The 18,256-nt window shown below is 41.6% G+C and overlaps 1 protein-coding gene across 1 annotated transcript in view; it reads right to left on the reverse strand.

The window, feature by feature from the left end:
• The window catches only part of LOC135233733 (pappalysin-1-like), a 159,522-nt gene extending 142,453 nt beyond the window's left edge, over positions 1 to 17,069 (reverse strand). The window contains exons 1-2 of the mRNA XM_064297537.1: positions 16,201 to 17,069; positions 3,764 to 4,847 (exon numbers count right to left, since the gene is read on the reverse strand). Of these exons, the coding sequence (XP_064153607.1) occupies positions 3,764 to 4,847; positions 16,201 to 16,594 (1,478 nt within the window). The 5' untranslated portion in view covers positions 16,595 to 17,069. The remainder of the gene's footprint in view (positions 1 to 3,763; positions 4,848 to 16,200) is intronic.
• Between the last annotated feature and the right edge of the window lie 1,187 nt (positions 17,070 to 18,256).

The raw sequence follows: 18,256 nt of genomic DNA on the forward strand, positions 1-18,256 counted from the left end.
CTGATTAATCATTGCAGTGGTACAGTGATGATGAGAAACTAAATCCAGGGACTGATGCAGGGGATGATACAGCAGAACAACATCTCCTGATGGGACAGCCAAGAAATGCTGCAAACAGTTTTAGGTATGAGACATCTACAACCTGTTTCCTGTTGAAGGGAGCCCAGCTTAGAAACTTTGGTACAAGATCCCATTTTCACATTTGTTTTCTTGTGCTTATTTTACATGTATTGTGCCTGCATGGATGCGCCATGTCTCGGAAAACTACAACCGCACACTTCCTCTGTCGTCAGGGGCTTGCACTCATTTCCATGAAACAAATTTGCAGTGGAAAGCTAAACAGTCTAACAGTAAATAGTACAGAAAAGAAGCACCTGTGACAGGGGTCCTGCAGGGGTCCATCCATAAAGACCTCACAGAAATGTATTTGCTGTAAGTGATTTTAAGTGTAATTTAAGGGGTGAGGTAAACAGGGTGCTTCCTGAGTTTGGTGAAAAGGGCATTCTAAGGGATGCATTCCAAGCTTGTGTATTGACAGAACTTTACAGAGTGGAGCATGATGTAAACAGAGAAAAGAAAGGGTCATACAAACCCCAGTGTGACAAATGTGAGGTCAAAGAACAATCACATATGGCTCCAGATTTGGCTCCTGGACCAGCAGAAATGCTGTTAAGATAAAATGATTATCTAAATAACAAATGTCCACGCTAACATTGCTGTCAAGGCACTGCTAAAACATAGTGCCACACTATAAACCACACCGTTTATCTGAAGAAAAATATTTAGTAGCCTTCATACTTTACTGCTGGCTAGCTATATCCACCTTGACCTGGTAAATGGACTGCATTTATATAGCGCTTAACAATTGATTCCCTCTCATTCACACACACACACACCAATGGTGAAAGGCTGCCATGCAAGGTACCAAACAGCTCTTTGGGAGCAATTAGAGGTTAGGTGTCTTGCTCAGGGACATTTCGACACGCCCAGGGCGGGGGATCGAACCGGCAATCCTCCGACTGCCAGACAACTGCTCTTACCTCCTGAGTTTTGTCACCTCCTAATACCACCTTGTCAGCAGGCAGTTTTGTTCTTTAATGTTGGTTAACGAGCCAGCCAATAAGACTGTGGTGATGTATTCAGGAACATTAAACATCAGTCTTACAGCTGATGTTTTTTTTATCATCCTTTCCTTTTAGTCCTCCCAGACAGGGCTTTCTGTAGGAAACTTGTCATTAAAGCCAAACTGTTGTGCTACTTTTTATTATCTACCCCTGTACTTTACTTTGCTTTGCTACATTTAACATGTCTTCTTATCCAAAGAGACTTACAATGCCAGCAGGTACAGAGATCAAAGATCGAAGTACAGTAACTCCCTAGAAGGGGCAGGTATACTCCCAAGAGAAACAGCTATGCACTCACCTACCACCACAGAGACCCGGGTTCAATCCCCGGCAGCGGTACTTCCGGCTTGGTCAGACGTTCCTACGAACACAATTGGCAGTGTTCGCGGGTGGGAAGCCGGTGAGGGTATGAATCCCGATCGTTGCATTAGCAACTCCTACTGGTTGGACGAGGCGCCTATTCAGCAGGGAGGGGATTTGGGGGAGATATTGTGAACCTCCGTGCGCGTTATGCTCTCCCAGTGAAACTCCTCGCTGTCAGGTGAAAAGAAGTGGCTGGCGACTCCACATGTATCGGAGGAGGCATGTGGTAGTCTGCACCCTCCCCAGACCGACAGAGGATAGCGCATCGACCAGGACTGTGATACACACGGGGAATTGGTATAACAACTAAATTGGGGAGAAAATGGCAAAAAACAGACAAAAAAAGAGACAGCTATACCTTATAGCTTGCCCAGCTTTACAACAATCCCCCTTTAGCAAAATCTTTGATGCAGATTATCATTATCCTCCCTTATAATATTCAGAATCCTCTTTAGTCAAAATGTTATTAAGTGTGCACAAAAATCGAATTTATCATACGGGAGGGCAATAGTGGTATACACACTTTATTTTCTCTTACATACAAGGGGTCAACAATGCTAGCAGAAATGACTGCCACATCTATAACCTTTAATGTGGTCACTGGCTCTGATAGCCATGGATACGATTCCAAACCAATGCTCAGGATGGGTTTGTAGCCTCAAGTAGGCTGCCTTGCTGAGCGTAGTATATATTTCAGCAGTTACCATCTGGATCCCACATTGTAACAGACTGTCAGAAACATTCAATATTTAAAGAGTGCGGCGTGAGCAAATGCTCCGAAAGCCTTTATCTCACGGGAGAGAAAAGCTGGAGAAACTCAACGCCCCCATTTTCCATCTCCAGTGTACCTCACGCCATCCAACACCGAAACTCTTCAAGAGAGCTACCCCCTTCCTGAAAAGCACTCTCGAAAGCGGCTTCTGCAACTCCCACTAAGCAATGCGGTCAGAAGCCCTGCCCCCGAGCTGTAATTGCCTCTTGCCCCATCAATCCCCTTTTACATGCACTACATAATTCTAAAAAAGGAAAAGATATTTTAAAAATTTGCAGGGGAGATGGACCCCCCCCCCCCCACTCAACTGCAGCCACGGTACCAAGAGAGTAGTTTGAGGGTTCTGTTGGGTCTTGAACATAGGCCAAAACAAAGCTGTTATCCAGAAGGCCCAGACCCAAAGGCCAGGAAGAGTGAGTCATCCCAGCCTTGAGGCATTCAAGACTCAGCTCCACTGGTGAGGAGCGCTGGGATTTATCATGGATCTCAGATCCACCACTAAGACACGTGTTTCAGCACAAGCCACGATCTCATCACACTTCTGTTAGATTCTGCAGCATAAATAGTTCCATACACACAAACACACACATTTGTTGATTCCAAAAACATTTTATAACTCAAAGAAGCCACATCCAAAATGGCTTAATTCTCAAATGTCTCCTCACATCGTTGTATCATTGTAAGACAGATTTCAGTGAAATGGTTTTCAGCCTAAGAGGATACAAACATCTCTGAGAAATAGATTTTTTTTCACGTTTCTCTGTTTTCTGTGTGCAGATAATCAAATTCAATTGAGCTGAAAGGAGAGGCTTTTTCCTGTCTGTTGGGTGAAGAACCCTTCGTGGAACAGATTGGAGCATTCTGTGGCTGAGCTCATAATGTCACACAGTGAGAGTGAGTTTATTCTGTTCCTCATTTACAAACATGGGGGAAGAATGCAAAACAAAAGGCTTAAGGCCACCATTGAAAAAAGGAGGAGCCCCCAGTGACTGCCAATAGCACTGAGATGCTGATAGAACTTCAAAGCGCAGGAAATATAGAATGCAAACTAGGCACGAAAAGTGTGTTTTACAGTTAGAGCAGAGAGAATACCATAACATCAGCCAAATGTTACACATTCCAACCATAAGGAGAAACTAACTGCCAATTTCTTCTTACAGATGAAATGTGCACATTTTGGCGGTTGGCCCATCCTGGGAAAGTGCCGTGAGCATGCGTCAGAAATAACCACTGCCATTGTCACCCTTTAGGTGGTGATCGCCAACACTCACCCTCACCCTCCCACCAGGAGTTATCAGCGACTCACTGATCTGAACCATCCTTCTGTATTGCTTTTTTTCTCCTTTCACATCAGTTTACTCCTCATGCAAGAGTTTGAGCTATGATGCAATTACACACTTCTGCCACACCATCTGTCACAGGCACAAGAATAGAAAAACCCCAGATCACGGTGCATAAATATGCAAGCAGACAGAAGCTTAAAGGAGCACCACCAAGACTCTACCTGAGAGGAGAGGAGGGGTTGAAGCAGGTCTTGGTGACGTCAGTGATGTTGGGGTTGCAGCAGTCTCCCTTGTCATAGTAATAGTTGTCCCAGTTGCACTCTGGGTCGCAGACTCCATTGCCCTGCTTGCTCTCCGGACAGTAGGTCTTCAGCTTCTTGCAGTAACCAGCATCGAAGCCAGTGAGGGTGTGGTTGCACTCAGGGTCGCACTCCTCGTCACCCACCTTGCTGATGTCACAGTTGGCCAGCACCAGGCGGTTCCGCAGCGAGGAGTTGTATACGTTGTGTACGCTCAGCTCCCAGGTTATGTTGTAAGCACGGAAGGCGTCGTTCAAGTGCTGGTGCTGCAGGTGGATCTGGTGCTCGGTGACTGTGGGCTTGAGGCGGGCATCATCATAGACGTTCACCACGCGGTAGCGCACGATCTTGGGCTTGCGGAAGCTCCAGAAATTATTGTAGTTGGTTATCACCTCCATGTTGTCGCACACTGTCTGGCCACAGGGCGGGGGCTCCAGGATGGTGTCCAGAGAGAACCACATATCCCCTGGCCCTGCTCGCCCCTGGTCCTCTGCCTGGGGCAAGCTGCCATCTTTAACAGTCATCCACTTGTGCGAGGCATTGTGGAAGCTCTCGTGGATGACCAGCTGGGAGAGTTCATCCAGCTGCTCTTGCCCATGTCCACGCATGCCCCACATGATCTCCTGCTGGGACCGCGCCCGGCGCCAAAGTGTCAACTGCTCCACGGAGCCCCGGTAGTTATGGTTCAGTGCGTTGCCACCAATCATCAGCACCTTGCACTTCTTGGTGAGGTGGCTGAAGACCTCGCCTGACTGCTCACGGCTCACAGCCACCTGAGCGCCATTCACAAACAGCTTCATGTACAGCCCATCGTATGTGACCGCCAAGTGCGACCACTGGTTGGGCAGGTAACGTGCATTGGAAGTGATGGAGGTGACTTTGTGAGCACGATCGGTCTTGAGGGAGAAGAAAAGGCGGGGGTCTCGGTTTCCCTGCTCGCTAACGGCTCTGATGCCCAGCAGCCAGCCGCGGTCACTGGAGGCGTAGAAGCACTTATCATAAAGGCCTGCAGCCAGAGAGAAGGGGGGGAGAGAGAGAGAGAGAGAGAGAGAGAGAGGGGGCAGAACAGAAAAATGGTTAGCGATGTGCTGACAGACATTTGTCACTTTTCATCTTGAATGTTTCAGAGGCAGTTGGTGAGCTGAAAATTTATGGGGCCAGAAACTTAAACTGGTTATTGGTTTCAACCTGGTTGATTATTGGTTTTCAGTCGTTTTCCTTGATTATCAAAACCATCAAATATAGCCAGCTCTCCTCAATTAGGCCAATTATCGAGTATTACAATTATTTTTATTTGCCCTGAAAAATTGTGCACATTTTCTCAACATTATTTGTGGATACATGTAAACCTCCTCGTTCTTCGCACTCATACTGTTAATATTCATGGTAAAGACCTGCAATGCACAGATTTTAAGCAATCTTGAAGCGCAGGTTTCGTAATTGGTGGCTATGCTGATAGCTAACGCTGTCGCTAACAGAGTGGTGTATCTTTCAAGTGTCTTTAGTGATTAAAACAGATTTGTCTAAACTGAATTTATTTATATGTCAGTCTCTATCTATATTAACATATCTGTTATTTCAGACATGAGTATTGCAGTTTTTCAAAAACAAATTAAAAAAAACAACGATCTCTTGAATGAAACAATGATGGAGGTATTCCAATTCATGATATTAGTACCATGAAATCACTACCAAAGTAATGCTTATTTGGCAGCTGGTGCCCTAAGTGCTGGAGTCATCTGGGGTTAATCCTGATGACACTGAAGCAGTAAAAAGTAATTATTCATATTTTTTAAAATACCAGTTTGTTCCAACCAACTTTTGAAGAAACCTTAACTTAGCAAGTGAACATTCAGCAAATAATTTATTCCTACAATGACTTCTATAGGACTCTCCTATACTATAACAAAATAATATGCAACCTTAACTGATCCTCCAACTAGCTAACACTATGCCAAACAAAACATGCACTGGCGTGTGTGTGCGTGCGCGTGTGAGAAATTGCTGCACCAACATGCAACTGATTCTGGATGTGATTCTTGTGACACAGACCAGCATACATCATGACAAGTGGGGTTAATGATTGTAATGGGCGATGTTTGTTACTTTTCTGAATGCCACCCTCAAAGTAGACTGTAAGTTTAGGCGCAGCAACTTCTTTTCCCCCCGACCTTAAAAAAGCACGTTTAATGTTATGAGCCACTGTAATATGGACTGTTGTACAGTTAAGCTTCTGAAACTTACAGCACGGAACAGGTGACACCTGTTTCATGTACTAGTTAATGGTTCTGCCAGTAATTACACATTTCAATGGATTTTGTTCATTTATGGTAATACCTTTCCTAGAAATCCAATGTTGACAATTAATATTTAGTATGATTAATGTAAGCTGTGAATGAACATTAACAGCTTACTGTGTTAAACATTTCTGTTTTTTCTGTTTCCACCCAAATCATGTGCATCTGCAGGACAACAAAAACAAATCTGTCAGCTGCAGGTGCTTTCCTTCCACTTCCCATGTTCAACACACAGGAGAACAAACTTTTTTAAAGCTAGAATCAGCATGTGGTCACATGCACAAGTACACGTGTGAGTACGTATGTGTATGCAAGCATATGTGTATGGGCATGTGTGTGTGTATGTGTGTGTTTGGTGTGGACACTGACATTGAGTAGGTACAAGATTTAAGAAAACCCTGACAATTTGGGCCCAGTTGTTTTTCTATGGCCTTAAATAATTATAATGTGTACATGTGCACATACATGTATGTTTATTTGTTTTAAGAAAGTGAAGGCATGTCAACAGTGCCAGGTGTGCAACTTGCGGATGCTGAAGAGGCAATATTCGTAGTAAAGAGGAACGTTTCCCCAGTGACTACACAGGCAGGGTCTGTCCAACTGAGCGCCTCTCCCAGTGTTGTCTCTCCCAGTAAGAGCTAACTCAGTGTCTCACCCAGTAAGAGCAGACTCAGTGTCTCTCCCAGTGAGAGTGCCTGGGGCCTGGGTGTCTCTCCCGGTGAGAGCAGAGAGGGCATGCTTAGCACTATGTCAGCCCATAAATCAGGGGTGAGTTGCATAGGTCACTTACTGAGTTACTTCAGAGGCTCCTCATCCTGTCACTAACTGACTACAACTGGCCATCTGCTAACGATCAAACCCTAACGGTGTGGTCTTGGATCAACAGAGCAAAGGTTACGTGAACATTCAGTCTGCTCACTTGCAATGCATCTCATTGGCTGGGAAGCTAAAAATCAGAAACGGTACTTTTCTGCAGAAACTTTATTATGCTAGGGGCTCCCAAAACCCCTTTTCCTGTTTCGCTTGGAAAGCATACATTCAGTTCAGGAAGGTAATGTGTTCTTACAACTGAGAGGAACTTTCTGCTTTATAATCAACTTAGAGAGGGGGAAAGGGGAGGAGTGAAAACAACTCCTCAAAACAGAGAGAGAAAGAGAGATAGGAACAGAGAGGAAAACAAGGCGAAAGAAGGGGGAGATAATGATTGTGAAATTCCCCGGATGCAAACGATTTTTGACTCACAGCCATGCTCCCAGTTTTTCTGGATTCCAAAATGTCCACAGCTACAGGTACACACTGCATAAGCCAAACTATCCAGACCACAGATTCGTTTTCTGCCCCCAACTGAGAGCTTAAACCTGGGCTGATGTGAGTAACTTTTTCTCATCATCTGCAGCATTCAGGGGTCTGTGAGCTTCCCTTGTTTCAACAGCATCCATGGTATAACTAGCTCACAGACCCCAGTGGCTGATTTCCCAGGCAGAGCCACAAATAAAATTTGGCTGGGCAGAGTATTGCATTTCAGTGTTTTCCACCGTCTGGTAGAAAAGCAGTCATCTGTTCAGTGGAGCTGAAGTCATGCTGAAATGCCTGCAAGGTTTTCAGTGTAAACAGCTGTCATAATCCTGCCACACTGAAGAAATGGGACGCATTTAATTATTCCAGGCTAAATAAGCTCTTTGGTGTGGAATGGCAAGAACAACTATGGTGCGTGGAATACATACTCGGGCTGCTATGAGTAATTATGGTACTCTTAAGGCTTTTTTTCCCTCTCAGAACACACAAAACCTGTGGAAAACAGGACGATTTTGTCAGAATGTCAGAGAAATGGCATATGTGCAAATTATTATTTTTTTTTCTGGGTATAAATGATCTTTGTTCCAAATTAAATAAGTGTAATTTCCCCTCAGTCTTTCAACTTATCCATCTGCAAAAAAATTTCATTGTGCCCAAGTGGGAACTAGCTACCACTTGGCATAGGATCACGGAATGCTGTGGTTGGGCTGAGAGTGAACAAGGGCCACTGTAATTGGAGGAAAAGTACTGGCATATGAAGGATATACACATAGAGTAGTGTGACTTTGCTGTGACTCACAGTTCAGAGAGGCACTATCACTTCAGTTAACACTCACAGCTTCTCAGGTCCACTGTCGATACGCAGCATGAAAAGTGTCAAACATTCAAAATGTTTTTACTCATGTGTAGTGGTTCCCCAACTGCTAGAGAAGCTGCCAGGGGATTTCTAAATGGGAAGGTTACAATATCCTGGAATTCTTATTCACTAAAAGTGTGAAATGATATTTTCCAGTAATCTTGGACCTACTTATTGGTTATATTGGTTTTGTTTCCTCAAACACTGGCAGCGATTAAATCCCTGTATTGCACTGGATTTCTATTGTATTTTATTTTAAAGTTTTATTTAAAAAATGAATGGCCCAATGCCTGTAACATCTATGCGAAAAACGCTGTTCTATTGCTTGTCTATGCAGCACTCCTCAAACCTCAGTTGTAGTCAATAAATAACAGGAAACACTAGTCCCAGCCAGGTCAACATCTCTATACATGTCTTTCCAAGAACCATTGCACAACACAGAACAAAAACAATTGTCACAAGCCACAACAATTGTTGTTCCCAAGCCATAATGTAGTTATGGAAGAAACACATTTACTGTACATCCAGAGACAAATGCACATGTGTGTTATCACATATGATATCCCTGTTAGGTTGTGAAATTTCAAGCTAACACAGACCAAAGTTCACAAAAGCGTTAATTAAGCTTCAGACACCTCAGCGGTTGTAACTCTTGGAAAATAACAGCTTGGTAATTGAATCATAAGCTTCATATTTTTTCATGTGGACGATTTGTGAACAATTTGATGTAAATGCAACATCAAGACATACAAGCTGCTCGTCCATTTGCGATGGGCTAGCTCCTGGGTTAGGCAATTCAAAAAGGCATCTGAGCAGACAGTATACTGCTGTACATAACCAGGTAAGCTAGATCTCAACTCAATTCTATTACTTTTTTAATTTATTTAGTAATTTAGTAACTGATCAAGTTCATTCTATGCCCATGCTAAGAGTGATTAAAACCCATTGAACTTAGTTTGGTCAGAATTTGCTAGATGTCAGTGGTGTTACTGGCTACCCTTTCCTGATGCCTTTATTTATCTTGGTCATTTGCAATTGGTATTGTTTGCTATCATCGCCCTGAAAGACTGTGAACTTGCACTAAATATTATTGTCCTGGAACCAGGAATAACCAAAGAATATCATTTTATCCTGGACACAGCAGCCCAAGGCTACCTTACTGCAGTGAAAAACTACGACACTGCAGTAGCAAAGCTAACACACTACAGCCCATGTGTCTCATGAGCCTTTTCCATTTACATTTTTGCATTTCAGCAATCAACAAATCAACATTTCCCTGTCCAATTATTTGACACACAGATAATGGTGCTTTCCATTTTTTAAAATTTTATTTTCAGTTTGTTTCAAAACTAAGCACATCGGGGAAGGAAACACATTTGCATGTAATAGTAAGCAGCAGAGATTAATGCTGGAGCCACAGTCAATGAATAGACACCTGTTATCTTTTTCATTTGCTTCACCTGTGATATGGCATTCCTTCTACAGGTGCAAAATAATATTTAGTTTAGGAGTAGTAAATGGAGTTTTGTGGCTTCCCGAGGGGTGGGTGCTATATTTAATATTAAAGGGGGAAGGTAACCCCCCCCCCCCCCTCCTAGGCAGCAAATGGAGCACAAATCCCTATTTAAAGGGGGTTTGTCCCATTACGTCCAGCTGATACGGTTCCATTTACCCTGCGCTGTTCATGGTCCTGAACCCGCATCGTATTACTCCCACAGAACAAAAAAATCTTCCTCCTGCCACAACGCTAGTGGAATGCCCGTCATAAACCTTCAGGTCCAGACATCCACACATGTGCGTCATTTCAATCACCTCACAGGAGTTACGAGAACGATAAAGGGGCAACCTGCGCGAAAGCCTAACGAGCAGTGGGACAGCTGCTTCCTGCTCTCTGTCCTTGTGTGAACTCTAGAGAAGGCAAGTACATGTCTCCTCTGCAGCGCACAACATACACACGCAAACAAAGAGGCGATTTATGTTATCAATAGAAATAGAAGTTTCCGCACTTCACAATGAGGACGAGTGGTAGTTCGTTTGGAGCTCAGGGCATGGAGCAGGAGAGGGGCAAACCGTACCCCTCTGTGACTCGTGCCCTCATTTCTCATTCTTTAACTCCAATAATTCATATAAACAAGGAGGGGGAAGGAAGCAACGCAAACTAGGGTTTTGACACAAGCTTCCAGTTGTGGGATGTCGTGCAGGTCTCTTTAACGGGAAGAACAGGGACCACGTGAGTGTCAGCGGACCCTGGATAGGGCATTGCAGCCCAGTTCAGAAATAAGTGCAATCCAGCTATGAATTTGACTTATTTTTTGCAAATAGTATGATTACAAGTTATTCTTGTTAACATGTTAATGCTTGTTTACATACTTTTTCTGGATTTGGCTCCGTGCTCCACAATTTTAGATTTGTAATCAACAAATCAATCAATGTGGCTGAAGTGCAGATTTTCAGCTTTTATTAATGGGTATTTTTATTTATTTTGGCTTACCATGTAGAAATTACAGCATTTTTATACATGGTCCCCACATTTACACACCATAATGTTTGGGATAAATCGCTTCTCAGGTGTTTCAGATGAGTCAGAATCACTGGTGAGCTCAATATTCACAAAGGGCCTGGTGACCAAGGAAGACCTGTACTGTTTATGCAATATGTGCAATATGCTGGTGGGGGGTGTTATGGTTTGGGCGTGTTTGACTGCCACATGTGCTGGCTCACTTGACATCATTGATGATGTAACTGATGGTAGCAGAAGCTGAATTCATTCTGAAATGGTGTACAGAAGCATCTTATTCGCTCATGTTCAAATAAATTCCTCCAAATCCATTGGACATTGCTTCATCCTACAGCAAGGCAGTGATCCCAAACATGCTGTGAAAGCAACACAGGCATTTTTCAAAGCCAAAAGCCTGGCAGAGCATCACCAAAGAAGCACCTGGTAATGTACTCGGTAATGTCTATGGTTTACAGACTTCAAGCAGACATTGCATGCAAAGAATATGTGACAAATTACTAAACATGGGTACTTTCATTCACATAACTAATTTTTCCCACACATTATGGTGCCCTGAAATATGGGGGGGGGGGGGGGGCTATGTGTAAAAAGTGCTGTAATTTCTACACGGTGAAACCAAAATGTATTTTTAAAAATACCCTTTTCTTAAATAAAAGCTGTGAATGTGCCCCTTTATCATATTTGAATTGCTTGATTACAAATCTAAAATTGTTGAGTACAGAGCCAAAGAAAAAATGACTGTCCCAAACATTATGGACTCACCGTATATTCTACAAAATGTAGAGCACATTAGTTAGAGAGGGACAAGGGTTCAGAAAAGGGAATTTACAAAAATTACTACAAAATAAACAAATGTAATATCTAAGAGCTAATGGAAATAAAATATTGACATTTTAAATAATAAATCCAGGTTCTGCAAAACCCTTTCTGACGAAGAAACAAGCCAGGTAATAAAATATGTTACTAGTGTAAGTTTGACTGATTTTGTATGAACAACCACACACAATAAAGAAGGAAGAATTCACAGACAAATAATTATTTTTTTAGGGGCAAGAGATTGTTGACCTATTGTGGTGTGACCCTTCCTGAGAGGACTCCTGCATGGTGCGGCACTCACAGCTGTAAGTCAGGAAGAGATGAGTGAGGGCTGGCATGTTTGGCATAGCCGTGCCGTACAGTGTGGAATTTCACAAATCTCTGGGAATGGGCATGCAGGTGAGGCTTGGGCAGAAAAGGGTGGAAAAAGTGGAATTCTGTTCCGAAACACTTGATTCTCCAGGCATACCTCTGCATCAGGCTCTTTCAGGTTCTGCGCTAAATTATTTGAAACTCAAAGCGCAGGCTCTTACCTGGCTTGCTGAACATTCTCCCATTTGCCATCTTTAAATGTCTGGAAAGAGCCACTACAGCCTGACCTACTGTTAACCCTTCAATTCTTTTGATAAGTTTGGTGGGCTGCCAATGCCTGGTGCACTAAAATTGATGATTGAGAGAGCTAACGTGGATTTCATATAACTCATTTTGAACTTGTGTCCTCCTAAGACCCAGCAGAAAAAATTAATGAATTTTAACTTTTTTAAACAAAACACAAGTGTCTTGTATGACAAAAACACAGTTGAAGTATATAATATGTTCAAAATAGTAGAATAGTAGAATATACGGCTCTTGAGATTAAGACTGGAGACTCGCTGCCTACAGGGGACAAAAATGAATTGGTCTTAGGAGAATATAGCAAATAAAGCAGGTTGTGTGCGTGCTTCTAAGCAAGGCACCTACAAATGTTTAGTACCTGCCTATCACAAAGTTTTCATGTTATAATGAATCACAAAGCACTTTTTATTCAATTTTATTTTATTTTAATTTCAGGTAAAAGTGGCTCTGCCAGCATCCCACTACTCTTATGCTTGATCCATTCCCCACTCTTAATGTAATCTAGGGGCTACATAGCTCAGGAGGTAAGAGCTCCCAACGAGCTGATTGGTACCTTGCATGGCAGCCTGTGTGAGTGTGTGTGTGTGAATGGGTGAATGAGAGGGATCAATTGCAAAGCGCTTTGGATAAAAGCGCTATATAAATGCAGTCCATTTACCATTTACCATTTGTAAAGCATCTTTCAGACACTGTAAGAGCAGAATTATTTTTTTTTTATTATTGTGACCTGACACTGATGAGTTCCACTGAAGCCAGTGCTATCTGAGCTCATCACAGGGCATGGGAAAGAGATACAGATTTTCTTGTCAAGATACAGACTAGCCATGACTCAGATCACATTTACTGGGTTGACTGATTAATGCATCATTTAAAAATATTGAATGAATGAATGAATGAATTAATAAATGAATGAATGAATGAATGGTTTGCTTCAGTTATTTTCTTGATTTATACTGTAATCATGCAGCTGTGCCCATGTAAACATGTAACATTATCACATCACATTTTCATATAACTAATCTGGTTGCACTATAAACATGGTAAATCATTGTAGATAATGGTGCAGTAATTCAAAGTCAAATAATGTGTAACTTCTATATTGTTCTGACCCTATTTCTCTATGAAAACAGAAACTATGGTTAATCAGTGCACAAAACATAAAAAATTGTACAACGCAATAAAAACAAAAAGATGTAAATTACGAATTACAGGCTCGTGAATGGTGCATACAGTCGGATTTAACAGACACATTTAATGCCAGTTGTGTTTTTACCCTTATTTTAATGCGAAGAGCTTTAAGCGCTGATATTACATCGCTTGTCTGTCTTGTTTCTCTCCATATCGTAACGTAACTGCAATATGACAATTAATCGTTAAAGCAACCCTAACAACCCTCTCTCAATTATTTTCTGCATGCAAGGTGAAATGACACGATTGAGTGTCGACTGATCTGTGAAGATCGTATTCACGCGAGGATCCCTAAAACATTTTGCGCGTTTAGCGCATTTACGCTCTCTGTTGGTAGTAGGAGGGATCAAAAGAGAAATCAACTAACTTTTACTCTGTAAAAAGAAAAGCGACACGCCCTTTTACTCCAGTTCCCGTCCAGAGATCATCCATACAACTTCCCTTAAAGATGCATTGCCTGTTTTCTCCCACCACATTGAACACATGCTATAGCCTATGCCCTATTATAACAGCCTGCATTGATCGTATAAGCTCAACGAAACGGAGAATTTAAATAAATTCCTCTATTTTTTTGTTTTATGTAGTACTAAATATAGTAATGTATGATAGCCCGTCCTTGTTTCATTTAAATCAAGCATTAACCATTGCAGTTAATAATAATAATAATAATAATAATAATAATAATAGCTTTATCATATAGTTATTGTTGTTGTTATTATTATTATTATTATTATTATTATTATTATTATTATCATCATTATTATTATTGTTGTTGTTGTTGCAGTTGTACCAGTTGTATTAATTAAGAGTCAACAGCCTTCACTAAACCTCACAACTGTCTCACACTTCAATAGTACGTTTCATGCACTTCATTAATTAATCGTGATGATTTAACTATCAAGTAGGCACTCCAGATTGATACCCGTGAGTCTGAAATTGCGCAGATGCACTTCGTTCAACGTTAGCCTACCGCATGAAACCATTAGATGTTTAGCCACATTCCCTTAAAAATACTACGCTGTCAGGTTTTCTGCGGGGGGTATACACTTGTTATTGCCTGTAATTCGGAAGCGGTAGGGCCTCGTTAAAACCAGGCCATAGATCTGCGAACAAAAACACAATCAGCCTAGGTGAAGTTATCAAAACGCGAGAGCACTTTTTTGCTCAGCAATAGCCTATTCGTGGCTATGCACGGCATCAACGCATTCCGCACAATGAAATTCAGTTCATCGTTGTTTTTATTGTTTAACAGGGAAAGCAATTATTTTTTATGTGGTACGGTATTACATAGGCTAGCAGTCGTCAACAATGGTGAAGATGTGGTTGTACATCTTAAAGTATTTTAGATGATGAGAACATCCTAATGACATTAATCAACATATGAACGTATATTAAAGACAGCTCACCTCGTGTAGCTTAGGTCAGAAGACCAACAATTTGATCCAATAGGCTACCTCAGGGGCGCAGGAGAGATTTTTGAAGCGGGGGGGACCAAAGTGTGAGCAAAAGAAAGGTCTCAACTTTTAAGCTTATACAACTACCCCGATCCGGGGGACGGTTAGGGGTCCCTATAAAACTGGGGGGGACGCCTCTGAGCTACCCGACAGGCACTTCAGGTGAAATTTGGAGACAACAGTCAAGTCTTGAATGCGTCGCTGCACTTAGTCCGCAATGTTGCCATAGCATTTTTATACATCGTAGGGTACATTTGCTTGAAGAAACACATTTTAAGTAATCATTGCTAACAATCATAAGGAAAGTTCTAATTGATTAACTATATGGCATGATGTCATGCGAGGCAGCAACTCGAAGGCACGCCTCTTACTCACTTGCATTGTGATATGAAAAAGCGACGTTCTGCGATAGGCTACTCCCATAAATTTCTACCTGTTCATATGTAATAAAGTTTTCATACGACTAGGGACATTACGTAGTCTGCATGATTCGTACTAACAGTTTTTGTGCCTGGCTGTGATTAAAAATTGAGAAATAATATGCCGAGATTACTAAATAATTAACACGCTTCACAAATCGTTTAGGCTACACTACTTATGCACATTGATCAGATCCAGTGCGCCCATTCGAGATAAAATAGCCTATAAAAAGTTTAGTAGTCTAACAAAAACTACGTGTTTTATCGTCCTTTATTATATTTGTGTCAACATTATGTTTTTCTTAATTACATATAACTTGTGAACTACAACTGAAAGAACAAATGTGTGGCTGCTTCGTCTGAAATCGCCGGTTTAGGAAAGGTGGGCGGAAATTTTGCAATACCAGCAATATTCCCGACTACATATAAACTATCGTTATGCACTTACGTCTGCCTTTCAAATATTCGTCCACACGGGAGGGAGTTCCTTTAACCTCAGAAATTGTAGCACGTTTCAAAATAAATATTCTTCCGATGCACTAGAGGACCAGCTAATCGTTCAAGAGCCTAGGAAGCGTCAACCACCGTTGAAACCACCACTATACCAATATTTTTGAACTGACAACATGGCATGTTTTCACTTAATACCACAGCTATCCTTTGGTGTGACGCACTCAGGGCTTAAACTCAAAATAACTTAACGGAAACTACTACACTAATAAACCAGAAAGCATTCCCAAAGATCGAAAGGAACGGCGATAAAATTGAAATAAACATATTTCATCATAAATACGACACTTTTTGCCAAGACGTTTTGTGATTGGAGTCAGTTTGTGACACTTGGGGGTTAAAACCATTCAATCTCTTGTGAAGAAAAAATAGAAATAAATAAAATCTAACCTGCAATTACAGCGGGTGATCGCTGCCCTCCCTCTGGTTTGATCCACATTTCCAGCGTGAAATTTCCTCTCGGTACCTCCACGCCAGGCTTCAGTCGTAGCTGGTCTCCTCTGCCGGTAAAATAAACAGCCTTTCCCCGACCAGGAGTGCTCTCCTCCGCCTGGGAGGAGCGACGGTGCTGGCGAGGTGACCGCCGATCCATCCCGGGCAAAGAACGTTTGCCCCGAGGCAGGCGTGTGGCGCAAGCCCCAGGGAAGGTGACTCTGGCTTCCCTAATGCGCACCAAGTCTCTCTTAGATCTACCAGTTCTCCGGACAGTCCCGCACTCTGATCCCAAACACATGATACAAATCAAAAGGCAAGGAAGCCAGGGGAGAAAAGTCCAAAGTTTCATTTTCAAAGAGGACCGAAAATTTAGAAAAGAAGAAAAAGGGCAAAACAGAACAATAATAATTATATTACAATAATTCTTATTATAATAACATAATAATAATAAGAAGAAGAATGGAAAGAATGAAATCTCCTCAAAAATCTTATCTCCACAGAATTCCTCTTAAGGTCTTTCCCAGGTCCCGCTTCAGATTTTATAACAGCTTGTCAAGACACAGATTCTACACCAACCAAGAAGGCGATGCTGTTATTTTTTCCTTTATAATGTTAAGCCACGACCCCCTTTCCTTGCCCCTTCTTTAGGCAAAAAGTAAGACACTTCAGCACAGATTGAGGGCAAAAGGAATATGTTAATTCATGCAAGTGCTCCACCTTCTCAATTGAATGGATCCCATTAAACTAGAGGGATGACTAAGTAAGTAATCAATCAGTTTGGAAAGATCACAAAAATTTCTCTTTCGCTTTAAAAAAAAAAACAAAAAAAAACCTAATAAATGCAGTTGCAGCACCCGCAGCACTTTTACATTTGTCAAAGATTTTTGTTGATGTTTGTTTCCTTATCCTCGTCGTAAAAACAATATTAAAATATATATTTAAAAAAAAAACATACTTCAAAAATGTAAAACAAGAAGTCAGGTCATCTAGATTATTGAACCCAGGACGTCTTTCCTAAAGTTGATTTTGATATTTAAAAGTTGAAATGCACAAAATGATCTTGTAAAGCGAGTGGGAGCGCAGTAGCATCGGGAATCTTCAATGATTTGCCTGAAGCGGAAAGCACTTGGAGAGCTTGAGATGGGCGCGCTCTTTTGAAGCAGATTGCTTTGTATGTCTTTGTAGACTGTAGCAAGAAATTCTTAAGTTTATACCGTTTTTTTTTTTTTTTTTTGTTTGTTTGTTTTTTTTTTCTTTTTTTTTCTTTTTCTTAGCTGGACTGGGAAGTCACAGGTAACCACTGACGGCTGGTTTCTTTCTCCGTGCGTGTCTGAGTCGGGACGGTGTTTTTGGTCTTTTGAAACCCGTGCACGGATCCCTCTAGCGGTTATTAACTGAACAATCCTGTAGACAAGTTCGAAGTCAACCAGTCAGTGCACAGAAGTGAATCGTTTTGCAGTAGCAGAATTGCACTGACATATGTATGTTGGAGAGTGGCCTACCAAAAGCCATGGACTCTCTGGTTTACCAATCGGAAGTTCAAATGTCTCTTTTTTGGAAGCTAGTAGAATATCTCACAGCCTCTTGTTTATGTTGTTCAGTTTCATGCAATTTATTGTGTGAAAGTTTTTATTTTTTTTATTTTTTTTATTTTTATTTTTTTACTTTTACAGATTTAACCATCAAATTTTACAAACAGACAGAGAAGTAGACAGACATATTGGTAATTAAACAGACAGAGTGTATTCAGTGAATGTGCCATTACTGAATGGTATACTTGATCGCAAAACACCTGCAGCTGTCTGCATCAGAGTGTGTGTAAGTACTCAAAGAGGGATGTGATGAGACGGCTGACCCCTGCAGTAACATTTTTATGGCACACCATTACCGTTTCCCGTCTTCAGCAGCGCTTTCAATCCTCTACTCGTTTAGTCTTTGTGCGTATCTGCGGAACCCTTCATAATGGCAACAATAAATAAAACGTAGCATGTTACAAAGAAGACAGAAATTG

Source organism: Anguilla rostrata, chromosome 10 (assembly GCF_018555375.3).
Source record: "Anguilla rostrata isolate EN2019 chromosome 10, ASM1855537v3, whole genome shotgun sequence".
Taxonomy (NCBI): Eukaryota; Metazoa; Chordata; class Actinopteri; order Anguilliformes; family Anguillidae; genus Anguilla; species Anguilla rostrata.